General features: G+C 44.5%; 1 protein-coding gene across 1 annotated transcript in view; it reads right to left on the reverse strand.

The window, feature by feature from the left end:
* Window positions 1-2,352: 2,352 nt before the first annotated feature.
* The window catches only part of VSX2 (visual system homeobox 2), a 69,701-nt gene continuing 44,067 nt past the window's right edge, over window positions 2,353-27,986 (reverse strand). Inside the window, exons 4-5 of the mRNA XM_030213734.1 lie at window positions 14,157-14,337; window positions 2,353-2,747 (exon numbers count right to left, since the gene is read on the reverse strand). Coding sequence (XP_030069594.1) covers window positions 2,353-2,747; window positions 14,157-14,337 — 576 coding nt within the window. The remainder of the gene's footprint in view (window positions 2,748-14,156; window positions 14,338-27,986) is intronic.

Below are 27,986 nucleotides of genomic sequence, written 5' to 3' on the forward strand. Positions count from 1 at the left end.
CCTGGTCTGGTCCATAATGGAGATTGGTTGCTGCACCAGTGCTTCACTCAAAAAGGATGGGTATGAACTATAGTATGTACATACTTTAGGACTTGCAATGAACTGACACAAAGTCTTGAAACTGGCACTTAACCTCATTTCAAATAATACAAACTGATTTGTTGATACTAAAAAGAAGTGTTTGCCCTTGAAATACCTGAAGTCTGGATGACTGCTTGTTGCAGAGTCTGAGTAAAGTTTGTGTTTGGTTTATTAAAAACAAAACAAAACCTGAACTGGAGTTTTCTTTGCGCGAGTGTGAAGTTAATTTACTCCTGGACTCACAAAGAGAAAAAAAGTAAAGATTACAAAAGTCTGTCTCAACACTCTACGACCTGCGCCCAGCTGAGTAAAGAAAGGAGCTTAGAATTGCATGAGTTTGTTTTTGTGGCCTTGGTCTTGGGTGTGACCCGAGAAGAGCTAGCTGGTACCCGAACTGTGCAGGAGACCAGAGTGAATGACTCCCTTCCTCTCTGGATTGAAGATTCCCCTCTACTTTCCAGCCCCTGCTTTCTAGGTTTTATTACAGTGGAATATAGCAGAGGCTTGATACACTGCTTGATATAGCTCTTAAATAAACTGGAGGGGCTGAAGATAGGACCTGAAGTGGTGAACTGGATTAGGAACTGGTTGACGGACAGACGCCAGAGGGTGGTGGTGAATGGAATTCGCTCGGAGGAAGGAAAGGTGAGTAGTGGAGTGCCTCAGGGATCGGTGCTGGGGCCGATTCTGTTCAATATATTTGTGAGGGACATTGCCGAAGGTTTAGAAGGTAACGAAATTCAAACATGCGTGGGATAAGCATAAAGGAATCCTGTGCCGAAGGAATGGATCTTCAGGAGCTTAGTCAAGATCGGGAGACGGGGCTGGTGGTTGGGAGGTGGGGATAGTGCTGGGCAGACTTATACGGTCTGTGCCAGAGCCAGTGGTTGGGAGGAGGGGCAGGTGGTTGGGAGGTGGGGATGGTGCTGGGCAGACTTATACGGTCTGTGCCCTGAAGAGCACAGGTACAAATCAAAGTAGGGTATACACAAAAAGCAGCAAATATGAGTTATCTTGTTGGGCAGACTGGATGGACCGTGCAGGTCTTTTTCTGCCGTCATCTACTATGTTATGTTAATTGCACAATAATTACTGCTAGTGCTTTACACATTAAAAGAATAGAAAATTAGAAGCAGGAGCCAGGGAGAAAGAAGAGTTGAGATTCCCCCCCTCCCCCGGGCTTTTAGATTCCTCCTCTGTGGTTCCTTTCTCTCATTAATGTAATATTCTCTTCTTTCCGTCCGTCATACATGTCAGGTGAATGTACCTCTTCCTACTCTCTGTCCCTTTATTCCCTGTCTTTACAACGTGCCCTCCTCCCTACAGTTTCCTCTTCTCACGCTCCATGCTTGGATCACTCTGGGCCACGTTTCTCATTTTTGTAGACCTTGTGTTGCTTAAAAAGATTCTCAGGATGTTAGACACACCCTTGGTTTCAGTGAAGGTGCAGTGGAGAAACGGGAGATGGAGAAAAAGGAAGTGTATCATGTTTTGTTCTTTCACATAAATTGCAATGATAGATCCTATGAAGTTAGCTTGTAAGAGCAGGAAAAGTGTCTTCTAGCACTTTCTAAACGTGACTTCTTCTCGGTGTCTTGTGGCAAATTTTGCCCTCCTTACTAGGTTTTGCTACTGGCCTTCCTACCTGAGTGAGAATAGTTATACCACTTTTTGGTGGCTGTCCGATGTGTACAACTCACAAAACTACATATGTAAATGAAAAGTTATCTGCACACTATAACCCTCAATTATATTATGCACAAAATAGTTTAAAAATGAAATGTTCATTAAAAGTGGAGGGTAGGTCAGCCTGCTCCAGGAGTGCGACTCTGCCTCCTTCTGCACTGACCTGGAGTCCACACGACTGCAACCCTTTCCCCAGAGTTTCCTTCTGTTTAGTGAAGTTTCCCCGATGCCAGTGTGTTTGAAAATCAGAGGCAGAATGTAAGAACGGTGAGGTACCCAAACCTCCGCCTGGGGTGAGCACAGCGGTCTACAGGTGCAGGTCTTGTGTGGTCCTGAGGCCAGGAGGAGCCCCCACAGAACGGACTGGAACTCCTGCTCTAGTGGGTGGGATTCAAAGGCAGCAAAGAGCTGACAAGAAAAAAAAATAAACTACCACAATTATGAAAAAAAAAAAACCCCCAGTAAAAAGGCTACAGCCCAGAAGAGTTATAAAACCAGTTCTCCAGTCCTGGTGTGACATACAGATTTCTCTGGCAACTTGTCCAGCACATCACAAGTGCATTCTCTACTGTCAGTCGTGTCTTTCTACATGATTTCAGCATCTTGTGAAGAATTTGATTTCTCCGACTGTTCCTCCTCCACCTCCTCCTCCTCTTCTTCCTCCTCCTCCTCTTTCTGTGGCTTCCTCCTGAGCGTCTCGCTGCAAACAGTCCCCAGAACTTTGGCGCTGTGCTCCTGAGCCTTGGCCCTCAAGGAAGCAATGCTGTTTTCTCTCAATTCTTCCTTTGAGATAGGTGCCTTAGGATCTGACATCTGAACGCCTTGCTCTCCCTGGTCAGGCTTTGGCGTGGAGGGACGTTCAATGTCAGGCTTCTTCCCCGCCTCGGCTGCAGCTTCCAGAGATTTTTTATGCATCCCTAAAAAGAATTGTTGGTATTCTGGTTTAGAAAAGCGCCTGGTGATGGGAAAGCCATCTTGAACTGAAAACAGCAAAAATAAAGAGAGGCCAGAATTAAGGAAAAGTAGAGACCCTTCCTTCTAACAGCAGAATCTACACTTTAAAACACCTTTCAGATCACCTTCAAAGAGCTGTCAGGCCAAGACTTTCTTTCCAATTACCCTTAAATCGGCCAACATGCTTAAAGGATGGGCCAGTCTGAGGCATTTAATGAGCAGCTCCTGCCCCCCCCCCCCACCCCCTTCTGAAGCATTCAACAGAGTGAAACTTTCAGAAAGATCATGGCAATTAGACATGGAATTTGTGTTGTAAAATACCCGTGTAAATCTGCATTTAGGAGCTTAACTTTAGGTGCAACCACTTACTCCATGGCAGAGGCTGGTGTAAATGTGTAACTGCTGGACCCACCCACACCGGCAAGCAGATACCACCGAAAGTTATAGATTTACGACTATCTGCAAATTAGTGCCCATTTGCGCTGATTAACTCCAATTATAGCTGATTATTGGTGGTTACTTCCAATTAGTATGCAACTTATCAATTACGTTAAACAAGGTTATAGAATAACGGGAAAATATTTATGCCACTAAAAGGCCAGACAGAGGATAGGAAGTATGAGGAAGATTTTTAAAAGGTGGCGCTTACCTGTAATGCTCTTCGAAGACGGCAGGATCTAAATCCAAACTGATGTCACTAAACTGCCCCCCCACACACACACTCGAGCAGCCACCACCCCCTGCCCCCTGACCTTCCTGCATCTGCTCCTCCTTTGGTCTGTCATTCTCCTGCTCCTATGTGCCGGAACCTGGGTTATCACGTTAATGCAATCATCCGGGTACCAACACACAGGAGCAGGACAGAGACAGATCCTGACGCCAGGCCCCCTTTGGAGGCTGGACCTGGGGAATCTTGCCCCCCCCCCTCCCCTCTCAGTGGTTCTGCCAATAAGAGGGATCAAGAATTTTATTGAGTAAAGTTACTCAGATGTGTGTCTCCAACAACTCGATATTCTGTATTTCGGAAATGTGCCTATATCAGGGTCCAAAGGTTCTATCAAATATATAAAGAAATATATAAACAGGGATATTAGATATCAACAAATAAGGCCTCTTATCAAACTGCACTAGCTGTCCCCAATGTGGCCATGCTGACAAAGTCCCATTCACTTTGAACGGCCTTTGTCGGCATTGTGACAATATACATCCCTTTCAAACAAGACATTAACGAAATCTTCAACGAAATCAATCAAAGCCTACACATGATGAACACATAGGCAGATGCATTTTGTCTGAAATTAAATGCAGAAAAAACTCAATGCCTGATACTCACCTCCCAATACAACACAAAGGAATTCACCGCTATAAACACACCAAACCTAAACCTTCCAATATCAGAAACGCTCAAAATCCTTGGAGTCACTATCGACCGCCACCTAACGCTCGAAACTCATGCTAACAACACAACTAAAAAGATGTTTTACTGCATGTGGAAACTGAAAAGGATAAGAACATACTTCCCAAGATCCGTCTTTCGCAGCCTAGTGCAATCCCTCGTACTCAGCCATCTGGATTACTGCAACTCACTATACGCAGGCTGCAAAGAGCAAACACTGAGGAAACTTCAAACAGCTCAGAATATGGCAGCCAGACTCATCTTTGGAAAGCCAAAATATGAAAGTGCAAAACCATTACGAGAGAAACTGCACTGGCTTCCACTCAAGGAACGCGTCACTTTTAAAGTATGCACATTAGTCCACAAAATCATCCACGGCGAAGCCCCAGCCTACATGTCTGAGTTAATAGACTTACCAACCAGAAACTCCAAAAGATCATCCCGAACTTTCCTCAACCTCCACTTCCCCAACTGCAAGGGCTTGAAATACAAGACGCTACACGCGTCAACCTTTTCTCACATGAGCACGCAGTTTTGGAATACACTGCCGCGCAACTTAAGAACGATCCACGAGCAAGCTTCCTTTCGCAGATTATTGAAGACCCATCTTTTTGAAAAAACTTACGGAAAGAGCCAAAACACATAAAGTCCACACTTACTGTTCATTAATGCATCATACATCCACTTCTGAACTCTCATCCCCCGTAATCCCACTCACTCATACCTTTACTCACAAAAATATGTATACCATATGTCTTTATGCCTTAGTATTGCCCTTTAAGCTCCCATTGTCTCCTTCCAATGTTCAATGTTTGTGTTCCATTGTTGCACTCCTTAACGACACTTCAATTGTCTCGCATAATTCTGCACAATGTAATCCATAACCAATTTGTAACAAATTATACTTCCATCATTCATTTCTTATTGTAAGCCACACTGAACCCGCAAAAAGGTGGGAAAATGTGGGATACAAATGCAATAAATAATAATAATTGTCATGTGGCAACCGCTAGAGCGTCTTGATAATAGGTCCATAAACACATACATAATAAAAAAATTAAAACATATATCATAAATGCCAAAACAATCTGATTATCTACCACATAAAAAGGTTACGTCTATATACTTATGTCTATTTAAATATGAATCTCTCACATAGGAAAGATTAATAAAGACCAGAGTCAAGTACTGTGAACAATCTCTATATTTCTGCACACGGAGAAATAAACCCCCTCTAACAATGAAACTGAAAAAATTCTGACCAACGATGTTGCAAAGAAAAAAAAAAAAAAGATATTTGGAAATATGGTGCTGCTCAGGTATATAAAAGTGATTCCTCTCTCTGTTTTACATTCAGGATCCTGTTTACAAAGGAATGCTATCGTTTTTACCACATGTTAACCGTGTAGAAGCACATAATAGTCCAATTTATTTTTGTTACATTTGTACTCTGCGCTTTCCCACTCATGGCAGGCTCAATGTGGCTTACATGGGGCAATGGAGGGTTAAGTGACTTGCCCAGAGTCACAAGGAGCTGCCTGTGCCTGAAGTGGGAATTGAACTCAGTTCCTCAGGACCAAAGTCCACCACCCCAACCACTAGGCCACTCCTCCACTGTTGCTACTATTTGAGATTCTACATGGAATGTTGCTATTCCACTAGCAACATTCCATGTAGAAGTCGGCCCTTGCAGATCATCAATGTGGCCGCGCAGGCTTCTGCGAGTCTGGACGTCAGACTCACAGAAAGAGAAGCCTGCGCAGCCTTCTACATGGAATGTTGCTAGTGGAATAGCAACATTCCATGTAGAATCTCCAATAGTAGCAACATTCCATGTAGAATCTCCAACAGTAGCAACAGAATCTCCAATAGTAGCAACATTCCATGTAGAATCTCCAATAGTAGCAACATTCCATGTAGAATCTCCAATAGTATCTATTTTATTTTTGTTACATTTGTACCCTGCGCTTTCCCACTCATGGCAGGCTCAATGCGGCTTACATGGGGCAATGGAGGGTTAAGTGATTTGCCCAGAGTCACAAGGAGCTGCCTGTGCCTGAAGTGGGAATCAAACTCAGTTCCCCAGGACCAAAGTCCACCACCCTAACCACTAGGCCACTCCTCTACTCCTCTATTGGCGTCTACAAGGTTAGTGTGTGCTGATTTTTACCTCATGCTAAAACGTGCATATGTAAACAGGACCCTAAGTAACTGCAGGTTTTATACAGTTGTTATCAGCTTGAGTAACCAGCATTATCATCAGCAAATTTTTTCCACCGCCCAAGTATAAGACATTTTTAATATACATATTTTTGAGCATCACATTCAAGTATATTTTTTCAGTTTCACTGTTACTTGGATAAGGGGGGGGGGGGGGGGGGGGTTATTTCTACATTATCTGTTCACTTTTCTTTCTGTTTACTACTACCACTACTAATCATTTCTATAGCACTACTAGCTGTACACAGCACTGTACAGATTATATGCAGGTACTTTTCTCTGTCTTACAGGGCTCACAATCTAAGTTTCTGTGCCTGGGGCAATGGAGGGTTAAGTGACTTGCCCAAGGTCACAAGGAGCTGCAGTGGGAATTGAACCCAGGTCACCAGGATCAAAGCCTGCTGCATTAACCATTAGGCTACTCCTCTGTATGTGCACAGATGTAGGGATTACATAAGTATTGCCACACTGGGACAGATGAAAGGTCCATCAAGTCCAGTGTCCTGTTTCCAACAGTGGCCAATCTAGGCCACAAATACATTTTATGCTGCTTATCTCAGAAATAGCAGTGGATTTCCCCAAGTCATTTTAATAATTGTCTATGGCCTTTTCCTTTAGGAAGCCGTCCAGATATTTTTAAAACCCCGCTAAGCTAACTGCCTTTACTACATTCTCTGGCAATGAATTCCAGAGTTTAATTACACGTTGAGTGAAGAAACATTTTCGCCGATTCGTATTAAATTTACTACATTGTAGTTTCATTGCATGCCCCCTAGGCCTAGTATTTTTGGAAAGCGTAAACAGACCCTTCACATCTACGCGTTCCACTCCACTCATTATTTTATAGACGTCTATCATATCTGCCCTGAGCCACCTTTTCTGCAAGCTGAAGAGCCCTAGCCACTTTAGCCTTAGGAGTTGTCTCATAGTAACATAGTAAATTACGGCAGATAAAGTCCTGAACGGTGCTTATCCTAGAAATAAGCAGTGAATTTTCCCCAACTCCATTTTAATAATGGATTATGGACTTTTCTTTTAGGAAGCTATCCAAACCTTTGTTAAACTCTACTAAGCTAACTGCCTTTACTACATTCTCTGACAACGAATTCCAGAGTTTAATTACACGTTGAGTGAAGAAACATTTTCGCCGATTTGTATTAAATTTACTACTTTGTAGCTTCATTGTATGACCCCTAGTCCTAGTATTTTTGGAAAGAGTAAACAAACGATTCATATCTATCTGTTCCACTCCACAGGAGCCCTTACTGCCACGTCAGTGTGTGGCAGTAAAGGCTCCCTGTCGCATGGCCACTCGGTAAAAGTTATCCATGGGTGTCTGGGTGCATTTTACCCACTGCAGTAAAAAAGGTCCCCTGTGGCAGGGGCCCTTTTTCCCCACAGCTTTGTAAAAGGACCCCTTGACCCTTCATTGCCCCAGGTACAAAACTTAGATTGTGAGCCCTCTAGGGACAGAGAAAGTACCTGCATATAATCTGTACAGCGTTGACTACATCTAGTAGCAGTATAAAAAATGACCACGTTTGAAGATATATATTGGACAGACTACATGTCCCTTTACAACCCATAGGGGCAAGCAGAAAAGGCCACCAAGAGGGGGGCAAAATTCTTCTGGGCCCGGCCTCCAAGGGGGGCCCAATGCCGGGGTCTCTCTCTCCTGCTCCTGATGGGACCTGGGTGATCGCATCTCGACATGAGCAGTTGAGATAAAACTCTGGCCCCGGGCCCCCCCTTGGAGGATGGGGAGGAGCAGACACAGGGCTTCAGGCCGGGGCCTCTGGTTTGGCTGGTGGGGGTCTCCCGTCTTCTTCCAGCACTGTTTTTCACTCTGCCGCATTGCCTGCCAAATGGCTGCTTTTCCCTTCAGGTTTTGAAACTGAGCATGAGAAAAAAGTAGGCCGCAGGGCAGGCAATGCGGTGGAGTTAAGAACTGTGCTGAAGGAAGAGTTCTTCTGCTGGCGGGGCCTGGGGTTCCCCGCCAGTCAAGGCATTTGGAGTTGTGGCCGGGGAGGGAGGGGGGGGCAGCAGCGGTGATCATGGGGGGGGGGTGGCCATGTCTCAGGCCCAGCTCAGTCTCTGAGCAGCCCTGCACAAAAGCTGTTTAAAACAGAGTTGTATAAAGGAACCCATTGTTCAGCATTGCATTAATGAGCAACATGAATTTAATGATTTTAAACGTTTTGTGTTAGACTGTGTCCCTGACAATTTTCCTAATGCTGACAGGAAGTCTTTGCTTTTAAGATGTGAGCAGGAATGGATTTTCAATTTGACGACTGAGGAGCCAAGTGGTTTAAATGCAAAGATTGAATGGCAACACTTCTTTTGATTATTCCTTTTGTATGTGATTCAGTACAAGTAAATGTCATTGTAATTCTGTAATTTTGCGAGTACCCCATTTCTTTAGACCCGCCAAGATGATGATGTTAAAAGCGGAAATTCCGCTTCAGCCGCCATGTTTGTGGAGCAGATGTTTGCGAGCGTTCAGCCGCTGTAACAGTGAGTAGCTTTTGAATACTGCTCACGTTCTTGGGAACACATTGAACTTCACATTATGTTATTGCATTTAACCATGAAACGGCTTTCTAGCGAAACGCTGGCCACCGTTGGTGGGACCCTGTTCAATACCCTTTGCATTATAATGAATATGTTTAGGTTAATTTCATGAAGCAATTTGGACAGCTAACAAGCTTTAAGATCTGATTATTATTATACGAGGAAAAAAGGCCCGTTTCTGACACCAATGAAACGGGCGCTAGCAAGGTTTTCCTCAGAGTGTGTGTGTTTTACAGAGTGTGTGTGAGAGTGAGTGTGTGATAGAGAATGAATGTGTGAGTGTGTGTGACAGAGAGAGAGAGAGAGAGAGAGAGAGAGAGAGAGAGAGAGACTGTGTGCGAGTGTGTGTGAGAATGAGTGTGTGATAGAGAATGAATGTGTGAGTGTGTGTGACAGAGAGAGAGAGAGAGAGACTGTGTGCGAGTGTGTGTGAGAATGAATGTGTGAGTGTGTGTGACAGAGAGAGAGAGAGAGAGACTGTGTGCGAGTGTGTGTGAGAATGAGAGTGTGTGTCAGGGGCCCCCTCCCTCCCTGCCTCCCAGTTTCAGTGTCCGCCCACCCCCCCTTGCAAGATCCAAAGTCCGCCCCGCCTCCCACCCCCCCAATTCAGTTTCTGGGTCGTTGCCCCCCCGTCTCCCCTCCCTCCCAGTTTCATGGTCCGCCTGGCCCTCCTTCCAAGTTCCAGAGTCCGCCCCCCCTCCAAGTTCCAGAGTCCGCCCCCCCTCCCACCCACCCATCCAGTTCCTGGGTTGTTGCCCCCCCTCCCTCCCAGTTTCATGGTCTGCCTGGCCCCCCTTCCAAGTTCCAGGGTCCGCCCTCCCTCCCACCCACCCATCCAGTTCCTGGGTTGTTGCCCCCCCTCTCCCAGTTTCATGGTCCACCTGGCCCCCCTTCCAAGTTCCAGGTCCGCCCTCCCTCCTACCCACCCATCCAGTTCCTGTGTCATTGCCCACCCTCTCTTCCTCCCTCCCAGTTCCAGGGTAGTTGCCCCCCTGTTCCCCCCCCCTCCGTCCACCCTGCGATGTTTAATTGAAAAATTAGAGAGCTGTGATTGTGTGTGTGTGTGAGAATGAGAGTGTGTGCTAGGGTCCCCCCACCCAGTGCCAGGGTCCGCCTGGCCCCCCTCCAAGTTACAGTGTTGTGGCCCCGCCCCCACCCACCCAGTTCCAGGGTCGTTGCCCCCCCCTCTCTCCCTCCCTCCCAGTTCCAGGGTAGTTGCCCCTCCCTCTCCCCCCCCCCCTTCTATGCACCCTTTGATTTTTAATTTGTATATTTGTGAGCTGTGTAGTTTTAGAGAACGCACCTGCAACATTGTGAAGCTGACTCCGTGGCTTCATTGAAGTGAAGGGTTAGTAAGTTTCGTTACCGCCCGAAATCTGTAACTATCTCTCTCGGCCCTGCCCTCGCGCCTCTGATAGGTCTGCTGCCCTCGACGTCATAACGTGATGATGTTGCGAACGTCAAAATGAGTTGACGTTGAGGGTGGCGGACCTATCAGATTTGCGGGGGCGGGGCTGAGAGAGATGGTTACAGATTTACGGAGCTAACGAACCTTACGAACCCTTCACTTGAGTGAAGCCAAGGAGTCAGCTTCAGAACGTTGCAGGTGCTTTTTATTATAGTACAGCTCCAGCTTCCACCCTTCACATACAAAAAGATCCATTACTTACAGCCAAGCCACAAGATACCACCGTATCTGCTCGGACCCAGAGGATAGAGACAGACACCTTGAAACCCTGACTGCATCCTTCAAACAGAAAGGCTACAACCCCAAAATAATCTCCATTGCCTCCTCCCTCAAAACACCCAGGGAAAATCTGCTACAGTACAAAGGAAAAAAGAGCCACAGACAGAATTCCCCTTGTAGTGACATACAACCCAGAGCTGGAGAAACTGAGGAAAATCATAAGAGACCTACAGCTACCTCTGATCTCGGAAGCTAAGCAGGGTCAGGCCTAACCCGGAGGTAAAGAACTTCAAAAATTCATCAGGAAGATGAATTACTGAAAGAGATATTCCCATCCCCACCCAGTGCTGGCCTTCCGACAGCCACCAAATTTAAAACACAAGCTGATCAGAAGTAAACTTCCAACACAGACGGAAAAAGAAAAGGGCACGTTTCCGTGTAACACAGCCAGCTGCAAACTATGCCAAAACATTTCACAAGACCCCACAGTCATTCACAAAGGAAAAATATTCAACATAAAGGACTATTTTACATGCTCATCTTCCAATGTGGTATATATCATTCAGTGTAAGAAATGTAACGAAGGATGCTATATTGGAGAAACAGGCCAGATGCTTAAGACAAGATTCAATCTGCACAGACATCACATGAAAATAGCCGGTGCCAGTCAAGCCCCCACCCCTGTGGGCCAACACTTCACAAGACCAGAACACTGCACCAGTGATTTCACAGTAAGAATACTGAAAGGTAATTTTAAAACAATACAGGAACGTAAGACCTTTGAAATAAGAATGATTGAATATTTTGACACCCAACAAACAGGACTTAATAAGGATCTGGGTTTTCTAACTCATTATAAAACATAAAGCTGTATTTCTCTATTTATTTCTCTGTTTATTACCCTTCTCTCACCTACCAACACCCATTCTGTTAGAATATCAATGAAATGCTTTGATGTCCCTATGCATACCCCCACCCTCCCACTCTGTCAGACAGTCAAAGTAATGCTTTGATGTTTCTCTTATATATACTATCTGCTACCTCATTTGCTTATTTCCGATCTGAGGAAGAAGGCAACCTTCGAAAGCTAATCAAGAAATATATTAAGTTATGTCCAATAAAAAAGGTATCATATTTTCTTTTCCATGTTTTATTTTGTTTGATTTCTATTGATAACCTTTAAGAGTGGACTAACACGGCTACCACACCTCACCACCATATATAGAATCCAGGGGTTAATATACTTAGTTTTAAAAAGGTTTGGACAGATTCCTGAAGGAAAAGTCCATAAACCATTATTATGGTAGACCTGGGGAAAGCCACTGTTTGTCTCTGACGTTCGTAGCATGGAATTGCTACTTTTTGGGACTCTTCCAGGAATTTGTGATCTGGACTGGCCACTGTTGGAAACAGGATACTGGGCTAGATATACTCTTGGTCTGACCAGTAGGGCAACTCGTATGTTCCCCCAAAATGTCCCAGTGCGTTTCTATGGGAAAAGAAGTTCTAGTTTCTGTAGCACAGAAACTTACACACTGTTACGGTCAGCATAGTAGTTAGGGAATCTTTCCTTTCAAACTGCCCCTCCCTATTCTCTACTTTTCCAGTCAGAGACAAAAACACAGATATACCCACATACGACATGCAGATACATGCACAGATGTACACAGAAGGATACAAATGCACTCATGCTCACATACACACAGAAGACTTCCACGAGGATCCTCTCGTGCTTTCTGCAACCTGTCCAAACCCTGATTGGCAGACTCTTTGTGATTCGGATATGTGTATTAGTTTCTTTGTTGTAAATTCTACCGTGAAACCAACTGACTGAACCGTATAGCTTTCTTAATGTTTCTATGTGTATTGTTAATACCTGTTTCTGTAAGACAGTGGCACTCTGCCGTTAAATCCAACCTTTGATATCTGTTGATAGTGACACCTGAAGGTTTCATATTTTATCACACTTCCTTTCCTTTTATTATTCCTTCCAGACCAAAAGAGACAAGTGAATGGCACTGAAGGATGATTTCAACGGGGGTTTGAAACCTGACGTAACATTATGCAAGACACAGGGTATAATATTCTCAATGCAGTACAGACCTTGCAGGCACAAGTGGGATGTAGTAGCATACCAAGGGCGGAGCAGTCGGAGAGGTCCATCCCGGATGCAGGCAGCAAAGGGGTGCATGGAGCAGTCAGATAGCTGTCGGCTCTTCCACTCCCCTGCCCCTTCTGATGTTACTTCTTGTTCTGGGGCAGGGGTCCGGCAGAGCAGACAGCCATGTGACTGCTCCATGCACCCCTGTGCTAGGAGGAAGGTAGACTGACCACATGCAGTGCATCCCAGAATGCACCACCATTTTCCAAGATGGCATGATGGCGGCAGGAGTGAGTAGGCATTGCTCCTGCCTCGCCTTAAAACAGAGATTCTTATCCCAGTCCTTGGGACACACCTAGCCAGTCAGGTTTCCAGGATATCCACAATGAATATTAACAGTGGCGTAGGAAGGGGGGGCGGTGGGGCGGTCCGCCCTGGGTACACGCGCTGGGGGGGGGGGTGTCAGCTCGCTGGTTCCCTGCTCTTTCTGCCCCGGAACAGGTTACTTCCTGTTCCGGGGCAGAGAAAGCAGGGAAGCAGCAGAGCCGACGCAGCTCCCAGTGACGTGCACTGGGGGCGGATCGGCCCTCCCGCCTGCCCCCCGCTGAAAGGTAGGGTGCGTATCGGGGGGGGGGGGGGGGTGCGCAGCAGCGACCCGCCCCGGGTGTCAGGCACCCTCGCTACGGCACTGAATATTAATGAGATACATTTGCATGGATTACCTTCCTTGTATGCAAATCTGTCTCATGCATATTCATTGTGACTATCCTGAAAACCTGACTGGCTAGGTACGTCCCAAGGACTGGGTTGAGAACCCCTGTCTTAAAGGTACATTGGGGGGGGAGGAGGAGGAGTTCTAGAGGCCCTAGACACCAGCGCTTTTTGGATTTGGGATCTAGGGGGTCAGGAGGTGCCATCAGACACTAGGGCAATTTATTTATGGGGTTGGAGGGATCAGAGGTCATCTTGGAGTGTCGGGGGGATCAGATGATTGGAGAACTTTTGGGGAGGGGGGATTATTTATGGGAGTATGTGGAAGTGACCCTTTGTGCAGCAGCAGGGTTTTAAAAATCTCTCCTTTCCTGTCGGTGAATGAACCAATCACTGCTCACACACTGACAGGAAGGGGACATTGAACTGCACATTACTGCTGCAGTATGCACTGTATTTGTTTTCTGACAGTGCTCATTTTTTAATGCATTTTCATAGTAATTTCATGGTAGAAGTCGCTCACTCAGCTATCAGAGTCTGGCTTTACCACACTGCTTTCTGCATTGACCCCTCAGTGTGCAAAGTACTTGGGTGCTTTGTATCTTAACAGCTTTAGGTGCATTTTACAACACAAATTACCCAGGTGTCTTTGAAAATGACCTTTCATATGATCTATAAATACATTATTCTCTTAGTTTCCACTCCTAAGATTAAAAAAAGTGATAATTCCATAGGATTCAATCCCTTACCAAGTAGCCAGGGGGCGCATGACTCCATGATACCATCCTTGGCAGATTTCAGGATTGATTCTGGGAGTGGGATGGAATGCCGCACCATAGCACCATATAGTCCATATTCTGCCATGACACTGCTTCTGCCCCAGCATTTTTCTCGCTTCCTCCACTTGGCACGACGGTTCTGGAACCACACCTGAGAGAGTAAAAATAAAGAAGCTACTAGATCTGGACTCATATATCTGCATCCACACTCATGCCTCAGTAACATCAGTATTAACAGGAAGGTTGAAGCATCTTAACGGTGTCATTCAGCTGTGGTATAGCCTCTGCATATCATGCCCCTACAGACTGGTAACAACATTTCTCCTTCCAAAGGGAGTCCCCAGAATCATCCTCAAAATCCATTGCCCATAACTTGCTTACCTATCATTTACAAGCTCTTCAATGCAGATAGAACATATGATTACATAGGTTACAATAATTTATGGCAATACAAGTGGGGTATATGGACTCGAAGAGCAGTTGATGTTGAATAAAGTCATCATGAGCAGCTGTAACAAAAAAAAAAAAAAAAAACAGGGATTGACTTTTGATAGCATCCCCCATTCTTGGATAATAAATTGCCTTGAAATGTACTGAAGTAACTCTTCTTCTTGAACAAATATATCAAGTTCAGTATGAAAACATGAAACACTAAATGCCTCTGAATTATGAAGATGGCAAATTAGACATTCATATAACAAAAGAGAGGGAACAAAGTACAAACTAAAGTCCAAACAAAAAAAACAGCACCACGGGCCTTAAAAATGGAACACAGTTCTTTAATGAATGAGCCTTGACAAAAAGACCCGACACGGGCCGTGTTTCGGTGACTAGCACCTGCGTCAGGGGTCACAGTGATGACGTGGAAAACTTGGGGAATAACTCGAATATATTCCTCTACAATATATTATTCCTTACCCCACGCCTCATGTAGTAAAAGCTACAAAGCACCAAGGCCTTGGTGCTTTGTAGCTTTTACTACATGAGGCGTGGGGTAAGGAATAATATATTGTAGAGGAATATATTCGAGTTATTCCCCAAGTTTTCCACGTCATCACTGTGACCCCTGACGCAGGTGCTAGTCACCGAAACACGGCCCGTGTCGGGTCTTTTTGTCAAGGCTCATTCATTAAAGAACTGTGTTCCATTTTTAAAGGCCCGTGGTGCTGTTTTTTTTGTTTGGAAATTAGACATTCATAACATGAAAATCCAGTGAGGAATATTTCAGAAAGTTCCCTGTCACCACTTAAATTTTGTCTGGCACTACATCCACTGAGTACTCTTATTAACACACTGGATTATAGATTTAGCTTTAATCCCAGAGGCGTTCATTTCTTTGAAGGGGTGAACAAACATGTGGATAAAGGTGAGCTGGTTGATATTGGGTATCTGGATTTTCAGAAGGCGTTTGACAAAGTACCTCATGAAAGACTCCAGAGAAAATTGGAGAGTCATGAGATAGGAGGTAGTGTTCTATTGTGGATTAAAAACTGGTTAAAAGATAAAAAACAAGAGATTAGGGTTAAATGATCAGTATTCTCAATGGAGAAGGGTAGATAGTGGGGTTCCCCAGGGGTCTGTGCTGGGACCGCTGCTTTTTAAAATCGCAAGAGGATTGTGAAAAATTACAAGAGGACCCTACGAGACTGGGAAACTGGGCATCTAAATGGCAGATGTTGTTTAATGTAAGCAAGTGGAAAGTGATGCATATGGGAAAAAGGAAGCTGAACTATTGCTACATAATGCAAAGTTCCACACTAGGAGTCACCGACCAGGAAAGGGATCTAGGTGTCCGTTCTCTTGAGGCTAGAGTAGCAGGCTTGGTGGAGCTGAGGGAGACAGAGAGGTTCATTGAGGAGACCTACAGGGATGTTGTAGAGAAGTCCCACCTCCAGTCTGGTAGCCCCTGTGCTACCTTGGAGGAGGGAGGTCTCCTAGTAGGAGAGCATCACCATGGTGAAGTAGGAAGTACTCCTGTAGCCAGGACCTGTCCACCAGGGGATGTACTATTTTCTTGCACCGAGGATACGTCTCCAAGTGCTGCCCGGGAGGGAAAGGTTAGGACAGCTGTTGTAGTTGGTGATTCGATCATTAGGCATATAGATAGCTGGGTGGCTGGTGGACGTGAGGATCGCCTGGTGACTTGCCTGCCTGATGCGAAGGTGGCGGACCTCACGCGTCACCTAGATAGGATTTTAGATAGTGCTGGGGAGGAGTCGGCTGTCTTGGTACATGTGTGTACCAATGACATAGGAAAATGTGGGAGAGAGGTTCTGGAAGCCAAATTTAGGCTCTTAGGTAGAAAGCTCACATCCAGATCCTCTAGGGTAGCATTTTCTGAAATGCTACCCATTCCACGCACAGGGCCCAAGAGACAGGCAGAGCTCCGGAGTCTCAATGCATGGATGAGACGCTGGTGCAGGGAGGAGGGTTTTAGATTTGTTAGGAACTGGGCAACATTCTGGGGAAGGGAGAGCATATTCCGAAAGGATGGGCTCCACCTTAACCAGGGTGAGACCAGGCTGCTGGTATCGACATTTAAAAAGGAGATAGAGCAGCTTTTAAACTAGAAATGGGGGGGGGGATGGCCGACAGTCGATGAAAAGCGCATGGTTCGGGATAAGGTATCTTTCAAAGATATCAGCAAAACAGGGAAGATAGGGTATCCTGATAGTGAGGTTGCAAAAGAGACCATAGTAGATCAGACGTCCTTAAATAAAAATCAGACAAAAGACTGCAAATTAATACTGTCAAGTACTGAGCATGATGTAAATAGGAACAACAAACAGTTTGAAATGTCTATATGCGAATGCCAGGAGCCTAAGAAATAAGATGGGAGAGTTAGAATATATTACACTAAATGAAAAATTAGACATAATAGGCATCTCTGAGACCTGGTGGAAGGAGGATAACCAGTTGGACACTGTCATACCGGGGTACAAATTATATCGTAGTGATAGGGTGGATCGAATTGGTGGAGGGGTAGCATTGTATATTAACGAGAGCCTTGAATCAAATAGATTGAAAATTCTTTAGGAAACAAAACACTTCTTGGAATCACTGTGGATTGAAATTCCATGTGTAAAGGGGAAAAGGATAGTGATAGCAGTGTAGTACTGTCAGCCTGGCCAGGATGAACAGATGGATACAAAAATGTTAAAGGAAATTAGGGACACAAACAAACTGGGCAACACAATAATAATGGGTGATTTCAATTACTCCGATATTGACTGGGTAAATGTAACATCGGGACACGCTAGAGAGGTAAAATTCCTTGATGAAATCAAGGACAACTTTATGGAGCAGCTGGTACAGGAGCCAACGAGAGAAGGAAAAATTCTAGACCTAGTCCTTAGTGGAGCGCATGATCTGCTGCGAGAGGTAATGGTGCTGGGACCGCTTGATAACAGTGATCATAATATGATCGGATTTGATACTAGCTTTGGAGTACGTATACATAGGAAATCAAATACGTTAGTGTTTAACTTTAAAAAAGGAGACTATGATAAAATGATAACAGTGAAAAAAAAAAAAAAAAAAAAAACTTAGAGGAGCAGCTGCGAGGGTCAAAACTTTACATCAGGCGTGGATGCTGTTCAAAAACACCATCCTGGAAGCCCAGGCCAAATATATTCCACGTATTAAAAAAGGAGGACAGAAGACCAAACGACAGCCGGCGTGGTTAAAAAGTGAGGTGAAGTAAACTATTAGAGCTAAAAGAAAATCCTTCAGAAAATGGAAGAAGGAACCGACTGAAAATAATAAGAAACAGCATAAGGAATGTCAAGTCAAATGCAAAGCGCTGATAAGGAAGGATAAGAGGGACTTCTAAAAAAAAAAAGATTGCGTTGGAGGCAAAAACACATAGTAAACATTTTTTTTATGTATATTAAAAGCAGGAAGACGGCAAAAGAATTGGTTGGACCGCTAGATGACTGAGGAGTAAAAGGGGCGATCAGGGAAAACAAAGCTGTAGCGGAGAGATTAAATGAATTCTTTGCTTCGGTCTTCACCGAGGAAGATTTGGGTGGGACACTGGTGCCAGAAATGGTATTCGAAGCTGACGAGTCGGAGAAACTTAATGAATTCTATGTAAACCTGGAGGATGTAATAGGGCAGTTCTCCAACCTGAAGAGTGGAGGAGTGGCCTAGTGGTTAAGGTGGTGGACTTTGGTCCTGGGGAACTGAGGAACTGAGTTCAATTCCCACTTCAGGCACAGGCAGATCCTTGTGACTCTGGGCAAGTCACTTAACCCTCCATTGCCCCATGTAAGCTGCATTGAGCCTGCCATGAGTGGGAAAGCGCAGGGTACAAATGTAACAAAAAAAAAATCTCCTTGACCAGATTCATCCCAGAGTACTGATAGAACTGAAAAATGAGCTTGCAGGGTTATTGTTAGAAATATGTAATTTATCCTTAAAATCAAGCATGGTACCGGAAGATTGGAGGGTGGCCAATGTAACGCCAATTTTTAAAAAAGGTTCCAGAGGAGATCTGGGAAATTATAGACTGGTGAGTCTGACATCGGTGCCAGGCAACATGGTAGAGACTATTATAAAGAACAAAATTACACAGCATATTCAAAAGCATGGATTAATGAGTCAAAGTCAACACGGATTTAGTGAAGGGAAATCTTGCCTCACCAATCTACTACATTTCTTTGAAGGTGTGAACAAACATGTGGATAAATGATATTGTGTATCTGGATTTTCAGAAGGCATTTGACAAAGTACCTCATGAAAGACTCCAGAGGAAATTGGAGAATCAAGGGATAGGAGGTAGTGTTCTATTGTGGATTAAAAACTGGTTAAAAGATAGAAAACAGAGAGTAGGGTTAAATGATCAGTATTCTCAATGGAGAAGAGTAGTTAGTGGGGTTCCCCAGGGGTCTGTGCTGGGACCGCTGCTTTTTAACATATTTATAAATGACCTAGAGATGGGAGTAACTAGTGAGGTAATTAAATTTGCTGATGACACAAAATTATTCAAAATCATTAAATCGCGGGAGGATTGTGAAAAATTGCAAGAGGACCTTACGAGACTGGGCATCTAAATGGCAGTTGACATTTAATGTGAGCAAGTGCAAAGTGATGCATGTGGGAAAGGCTCCACGTTAGGAGTCACAGACCAAGAAAGGGATCTAGGTGTCGTCGTTGATATGTTGAAACCTTCTGCTCAGTGTGCTGCAGCGGCTAAGAAAGCAAATAGAATGTTAGATATTACGAAAGGAATGGAAAATAAAAATGAGGATGTTATAATGCCTTTGTATCTCTGCATGGTGCGACTGCACCTCGAACATGGTGTTCAATTCGCCGCATCTCAAAAAAGATATGGTGGAATTAGAAAAGGTGCAGAGAAGGGTGACGAAAATGATAAAGGGAATCGGACGACTTCCCTATTAGGAAAGGCTAAAGCGGCTAGGGCTCTTCAGCTTGGAGAAAAGGCGGCTGAGGGGAGATATGATAGAGTTCTATAAAATAATGAGTACAGTTGAATGGGTAGATGTGAAGCGTCTGTTTATGTTTTCCAAAATACTAGGACTAGGGGGCAGTTTGGATTTGCTGCCATTGCACCAAAGATCATCCTTGGGTGCCCTGAGTACCCGTTTGAGAGAACGAGAGAATGAGTGAAGAGTTGACTCCAGGCCTGTTGAGGATACTAAAAATAAAGCCCAACAATATCGTACAGCTTAACAGAGTACGTTCGGTCCTGACTGCGCCCAAGCTCATGTAGTTGAGAACTGACACCGTGAGAGTGATAAAGACAGAAAGAGAAACATTTGTGGCCTGGGTCTAGGTGGCGAGAATGAGCTGGTCAGTGGTAGACAGGGGTTACGCAATCTACTACTACTACTACTATTTAGCATTTCTATAGCGCTACAAGGATTACGCAGCGCTGCACAAACATAGAAGAAAGACAGTCCCTGCTCAAAGAGCTTACAATCTAATAGACAAAAAATAAAGTAAGCAAATCAAATCAATTAATGTGTACAGGAAGGAGGAGAGGAGGGTAGGTGGAGGCGAGTGGTTACGAGTCAAAAGCAATGTTAAATCTCTACCTTAGGAAGCAGTTGAAAGCCTAGCACTTCTCCTAAGCCTTTAATAGAAGAACATAAGTGTAGCCATACAGGGTTAGATCAACGGTCCATCAAGCCCAGTATCCCGTTTCCAAACAGTGGCCAAGCCAGAACACAAGTACCTGGCAGAAACCCAGTAGCAACATTCCATGCTACAAATCCCCAGGGCAAGCAGCTGCCTCCCCATGTCTGTCTCAACAGCAAACTATGGACTTTTCCTCCAGGAGTTTGTCAAAACCTTTTTTAAACCTACTACTACTATTTAGCATTTCTATAGCGCTACAAGGCGTACGCAGCGCTGCACAAACAGACACAAACAAACCCAGATACGATAACCACTGATACCACATCCTCTGGCAACGAGTTCCAGAGCTTAACTATTTGTTAAGTAAAAAAAAGTATTTCCTCCTATTTGTTTTAAAAGTATTTTCATGTAACTTCCTGGAGTGTCTCCTAGTCTTTGTACTACTACTACTACTACTTATTTCTATAGCGCTACTAGACGTACGCAGGTCTGTACACTTGAACATGAAGAGACAGTCTCTGCTTGACAGAGCTTACAATCTAATTAGGACAGACAAACAAGAGATAAGAGAATATTAAAGTGAGGATGATAAAATAAGGGTTCTGAACAAGTGAATAAGGGTTAGGAGTTAAAAGCAGCATCAAAAAGGTGGGCTTTTAGCTTAGATTTGAAGACGGCCAGAGATGGAGCATGACGTAGTGGCTCAGGAAGTCTATTCCAGGCATATGGTGCAGCAAGATAAAAGGAACGGAGTCTGGAGTTAGCAGTTGAGGAGAAGGGTGCAGATAAGAGAGATTTACCCAGTGAACGGAGTTCCCGGGGAGGAATGTAGGGAGAGATGAGAGTGGAGAGATACTGAGGAGCTGCAGAGTGAATGCACTTATAGGTCAATAGGAGGCATTTGAACTGTATGCGGAAACGGATAGGAAGCCAGTGAAGTGACTTGAGGAGAGGGCTAATATGAGCATAACGACACTGGTGGGATATTAGTCATGCAGCAGAATTTTGAACAGATTGAAGAGGAGAGAGATGGCTAAGTGGGAGACCTGTGAGAAGCAAGTTGCAATAGTCTAAGCAAGAGGTGATAAGAGTGTGGATGAGGGTTCTGGTAGTGTGCTCAGAAAGGGCGAATTTTGTTGATATAGAGAAAGAAACGACAGGTTTTAGCAGTCTGCTGAATATGTGCAGAGAAGGAGAGGGATGAGTCGATGATGACCCCAAGGTTACGAGCTGATGAGAAAGGAAGGATGAGAGTGTTATCCACAGAGATAGAGAATGGGGGAGGAGGAGAGGTTGGTTTAGGGGGAAAGATAAGAAGCTCAGTCTTGGTCATGTTTAGTTTCAGATGGCGCTGAGACATCCAGGCAGCAGTGGATTTCGGCTGCGATTTCTGGTGTGGAGAGGTAGATCTGGGAGTCATCAGCGTAAAGATGATACTGAAAACCATGGGATGAGATCAGAGTACCAAGGGAAGAAGTATAGATGAAGAAAAGAAGAGGTCCCAGGAAAGATCCCTGAGATACACCAACTGACAGTGGGACAGAAGTAGAGGAGGATCCACTAGAGAGTATACACTAAAGGTACGCTGGGAGAGATAAGAAGAAAACCAGGAAAGAACAGAGCCCTGAAATCCAAGTGAGGACACCGTATTAAGGAGTAGGCTGTGATCAACAGTATTAAAAGCAGCAGATAGATCGAGAAAGATAGAATAGAGACCTTTGGATCTGGCCAGGAACAGATCATTGGAGACTTTAGCAAGCGCTGTTTCAGTTGAATGAAGGGATCGAAAGCCAGACTGAAGTGGATCAAGAATAGCTTGTGATGAAAGAAAGTCAAGGCAACGGAGGTGAACAGCACGTTCAAGTATCTTGGATAGGAAAGGGAGGAGGGAGATGGGGCTATAGTTGGAAGGACAGGTAGGGTCCAATGAAGGTTTTTTAAGGTTGGTGTGACTACAGCATGTTTGAAGGCATTAGGAACAGTCGCAGTGGACAGTGAAAGATTGAGAATATGACAGATAAGGTGGGAATAGGGTCAGAGAACAGGTAGTTAGTTTCGAGGAGGAAATAAGATGTGTAGTTTCCTCTTCAGTGATTTCAGAAAAGGAAGAAAAGGAGGCAGGGGTTGGAGGGTTGAGAGAATAGACTAAGGGAAGGAGAGGTGGAGGTGACCTGGTTGAGAATTTAAGTTTAATCTTGTGAATCTTATCATGAAAGAACTCAGGCAGAGTCTGGGGGAAAGGTGAAGGGGGGGTTGAAGGTGAAGGCACTTTGAGGAGAGAGTTCAGTGTAGCAAAGTGACGTTGAGGATTTGAGCCAAGAGAATTTGTCAACTGGATGTAATAGTCCTGTTTGGCAAGTAAAAGAGCAGACTAGAAGGAGGTCAGCAAGAATTTGAAGTGTATGAAGTCAGCATGGGCATGTGATTTCAGCCAAAGGCGTTCGGCAGAGCGGGCACAGGAACATAGGTGGCGTATTCTAGAGGTCAGCCAAGGCTGGGGTTTGGTATGTTTTACAGAACGGGGAATGGGAGGAGCTAGAGTATCCAGAGCAGAGGAAAGAATAGTATTATAGGAAGAGACAGCCTCATTGACAGACTTGGATAACATAGCGGTAGAGAAGAGATTTTAAACACTGGAGGCCAGAGTAGAAGGGTCAATAGCCTGCAGATTCCTAAATGTATTGGTTCAGATTGGACGGGAATGGGGAGGAGGGTGTTTAAGTGTGAAATTTATCAGATGATGGTAGGAGAGGGGAAGAGTTGAGGCACAGAAACTGGAGAGCGAGCAGTTTGAGAAGAGGATAAGACCAAGACAGTAGCCATTCTGGTGAGTGGGGGCAGTGGAGCACAGTTGAAGATTGAAAGAGGATGTTAAAGCAAGAAACTGAGAAGCGTAAGAGTCAGAGGGATCATTAGCATGAATGTTAAAATCCCCAAGAACGAGGGAAGGAGATGAAGGTTCAAGAAAGAAGGAAAGCCAGGCATCAAAGTCAGTGAGAAAGGAAGAAAGGGAGTTATCAGGGGTTCGATAAATGACTGCTACTCAGAGAGGCAGAGGAGCAAATAGACGGATGGAGTGGACTTTGAAGGAAGGAAAACAGTGAGACTGAGGTGAAAGAAGAAGTTGAAATCTACAAGAGGGTGAAAGTAGTAGCCCGACACCACCTCCGCAGCCAACCGGGCAAGGAGTATGGGAGAAAAGATAACCTCCATGGCATAGAGCCACGACTGAAGCAGAGTCTTCAGGGTAAAGCGAAGTTTCAGTTAGGGCAAGCAGATGGAGAGTACGAGAGATAAAGAGGTCATGGATGTAGGAAAGTTTGTTACAGACAGAGCAGGCATTCCACAGAGCGCAAGAGAAAGGCAGGGAAGAAGGGGGGAGGAGAGGAACACAAATTAGATTGGAGATATCACGGCGTGACCTGCACAAATAGGATGAGAGCTGATGTGGAGGACCAGGATTGGGATTAATGTCCCCAGCGGAGAGCAGGAGAAGGAGCAAGAGAGTACGGAAAAGGGTAGGAGAGGTATGACGACAGCGACTAAGGCGAGATGTACTCAGATAGAAAGGAGATGGATGAATGGAAGAAAGGAAATGTTGATGGTTGAGAGCTGAGAAAAAGGAAGAGGAAAAAAAAGAGATGGTGAGATGATGAATACAGAGGGTGGCAAAAAAACAAAACAAAGGGCCTTTAAAAACAAAAGGGACACAATATTTATATTGAAAACCTTTTAATGATCAAATTTGATTGAAGGGAGACCCGACACGGGCCATGTTTCAGTGCTACTGCACCTGCGTCAGGGGTCACACCAATGACAGGGAGGCTTATACAGACAAATTCAGAACATCTGTTGACTTTCAAAGTTGTCTATAAATGTATTCTTCCATATGTCATAGAATATTGAGCTCACGCACACCTTAAGAGTGAATGTCAAATTGACAAAGAAGATTAAAGCATCCCTAAATAAACCTAAAGAATTAGTTCATACAGTGAATTACTTAATCGAGAGAAGGAAAGATGAGCCAACACAAAATGTTGATCCTCAGGATTATGCAATTTGGCTACATCAGAAACTACTAAAATATCAAACTCAGAATCTGATAATTTAGTTTTGCCCACATTGAGAGAAGAAGTAGTGGATCATGCTTGGAATTCAGTCTGCATGGTAAATGAAAACATTATAGAGAAATTGATGTGTGAAGAGCTTACCACCCACAAGAGCTCAGGTAGATCCCTTGTGCAAACAGGAAATGAGGGCGGGACCACAGCTAAGCGAGAGAAAAGGGCCGAGGCTGCACGCCTTTTACTGCTGCTGGCGGCCGCCATAACCCCAACAAGATAAGTCAAGGTGACTGTTAAACATTGGAGGGAGGACCCTGGAACTGGGAGGGAGGGCGGACGACGACCCTGCACACACTCTCAATCTCACACACACACACACACACACACACACACTCTCTCTCTGTCACACTGTCACAGCACACTGGGAAGAAGATTTCAGCATATTGTCTACAACATTACCTAGAACATTTTCTTGGGTGCTGACACCCAAGGTGGACCCTAGCATCAGGTAACTATGATTTGGATTATTCTTCCCAATGTGCATCACTTTGTATTTGTCCACATTAAATTTCATCTGCCATTTGGATGCCCAGTTTTCCAATTTCCTAAGGTCAAACTGCAATTTTTCACAGTCCGCATGTGTTTTAACAACGTTGACTATTTTTGTGACATTTGCAAATTTAATCACCTCACTTGTTCCCGATTTCCATATCATTATTAAATATGTTAAATAGCACCGGTCCCAGTACAGATTCCCATACCACTCCACTATTCATCTTCCTCCATTGAGAGAAATGGCCATTTAACCCTACCTTCTGTTTTCTGTCCAATAACCAATTTCTTATCCACATCAGAATATTGTCTCCTATGTAGATATAAATATCCTGAAATAAAACTGAATATCACTAAAACAGCTTCAAACATTACTGTAGCTGGTGGAAACAGCACTAATAAAGGCTGTATTTTGTGCTAATTTTTCTACACTGTTCTATACAATACAGTAATGCGTGGCCAAATTTCATTGAGGATATCCTCTTTACTGATGGCTTCATCTTTACTGTTGTTGTAATCTGAATTGGGAAGCCTGATGTTATAAAGATCAGAAGTAAAATTAAACTCTCCCTTCATTGGAGCACATGGAATCACATTTTCACCTCATCTATTTTGTACAAATGGATTATTTTGTTTTGAGCATGTTTCAGGGACAAGTGATTCTCATAAATCAAAATAAATATTTTTTCATCCAGATCTCTCATTTGTTTAAACGTAACTAAATGGGCTATAAGCCCCCACTGCAGTCCATTGGTTTTCTTATATTTTGTCCTTGTGATGACTTATATGGTGCTAAACACCTGCCTGCCACCGCTTCCAACACACTACAACCCCCCCCCCCACCGCCACAGTTGTCACCGCCGCCCCCTCCTGCATACAACCCCCCCACTACCACAGTTGCTGTCCCCCTCCCACACACTAAAGCCCTCCCCTGTCCTACCTTGAAGGGCCCTGCTGGTCTAGTGGCTTCCTTTGGGGCAGGAAGGAACCCCACTCTTTCCTACCCGCTGATGATACTGTACCCAGCACCGCTCGTGTTTTCAAAATGGCTGCCGAGACTCAGAAGCCTCAGCAGCCATTTTTAAAACACAGTAGTGGCACAGAAAAGCAGAGCAGAGACAGAGTAGCAGAAGCGGGCAGAAAAAGTGGGATTCTTTCCTGCCCCCACAGAGGCCACCACACCACCAGGGTCGGCCCTTCAAGGTAGGACTTGAGAGGACTGAAGTGTGCGGCGGCAGCGACCAGTGGAGCGCAATGGGTAAGCAAAGCATTGGCAGTTTCTGGCGTCCCTTGAATGTTGGCACACCCCCCCCTGCTGTGCATACCCTGCTTACCGCGTTCCGCCGGCCCTTTGGACACAAATCTCAGCTTTTGTTCCAGCTGGTATCAATTTGTGGAATACACTGTCTGGACAGCTTTGACAATGTAGTAGTAAAACACAATTTAGAAAGTTGTTGAAAACAACACAACTATTTGTATCTGTCTTTTTAAAACTTTTATGACAAATTGAACTAATTTGTAATTGATTATATGATGTATGTATGTAGTTTTGGGTGATTAATGTGAATGTTACCTTGTAAACTACCTAGTTCATAGGTGGTATAGAAATTTTTAAATAAATAAACAGTTGAGCTGAGGTTCCATAGTCAACGAGGAGTTCAAGAGTATTCGCAAAACTCTGGAAACTCTCCCAACATTCAGTTGAATCCCTTCTTTATTCAAAATAAACTGTAGGATGCTTGAGAAATTTAAAGTAAACCATAGTACTTTAGTTTTATCAGTGTTAAATTTAAGACTGACAAACTGACCATTCCTGAATCTTATCAATACAACTATTGAAAACAGAAGGGGTAAAATTAACTTCCGTACCAACAGCAGCATAAGACTTTCTGGGTATTTTGTTGCTAAATGACATTTTGAATTATTCTGATTCACTTTGACCTCGTTTGGATCATCACAGGTTGACAAGTTGAATTGTGGGGTCCTTTTACTAAGGTGTGCTGAAAAATGAGCTGCCCTAGTGTAGGTGCATGTTTTGGGTGCTCGCAGATCCATTTTTCAGCACGCCTGCAAAAGAGGCCTTTTTAAAATATTTGCCGAAAATGGCTGTGTGGCAAAATCAAAATTGGTGCGCGTCCATTTTGGGCCTGAGACCTTACCACCACCCATTGACTTAGCGGTAAGGTCTCACGTGTTAAGGGTGGTAATGGTCTATGTGCGTAGAATGATGATTACTGCCCGTTTTCCGCCATGCACCGGAAAATAAAAATTATTTTCTGGAGCGTGCAGCGGACACATGTAAAAAACAAAATTCCTGCCCGGGCCACACGGTAGTCTACTACTACTACTACTACTATTTAGCATTTCTATAGCGCTACAAGGCATACGCAGCGCTGCACAAACATAGAAGAAAGACAGTCCCTGCTCAAAGAGCTTACAATCTAATAGACAAAAAATAAATAAAGTAAGCAAATCAAATCAATTAATGTGAACGGGAAGGAAGAGAGGAGGGTAGGTGGAGGCGAGTGGTTACAAGTGGTTACTAGTCAAAAGCAATGTTAAAGAGGAGGGCTTTCAGTCTAGATTTAAAGGTGGCCAAGGATGGGGCAAGACGTAGGGGCTCAGGAAGTTTATTCCAGGCGTAGGGTGCAGCGAGACAGAAGGCGCGAAGTCTGGAGTTGGCAGTAGTGGAGAAGGGAACAGATAAGAAGGATTTATCCATGGAGCGGAGTGCACGGGAAGGGGTGTAGGGAAGGACGAGTGTGGAGAGATACTGGGGAGCAGCAGAGTGAATACATTTATAGGTTAGTAGAAGAAGTTTGAACAGGATGCGAAAACGGATAGGGAGCCAGTGAAGGGTCTTGAGGAGAGGGGTAGTATGAGTAAAGCGACCCTGGCGGAAGATGAGACGGGCAGCAGAGTTTTGAACCGACTGGAGAGGGGAGAGGTGACTAAGTGGGAGGCCAGCAAGAAGCAGATTGCAGTAGTCTAAACGAGAGGTGACAAGGGTGTGGATGAGGGTTTTGGTAGAGTGCTCGGGTTTTGGTAGAGTAGTCAGGTGGTAACTCAGAATTGACGTGTG

The sequence above is a fragment of the Microcaecilia unicolor genome, chromosome 9, assembly GCF_901765095.1.
Source record: "Microcaecilia unicolor chromosome 9, aMicUni1.1, whole genome shotgun sequence".
Classification (NCBI taxonomy): domain Eukaryota; kingdom Metazoa; phylum Chordata; class Amphibia; order Gymnophiona; family Siphonopidae; genus Microcaecilia; species Microcaecilia unicolor.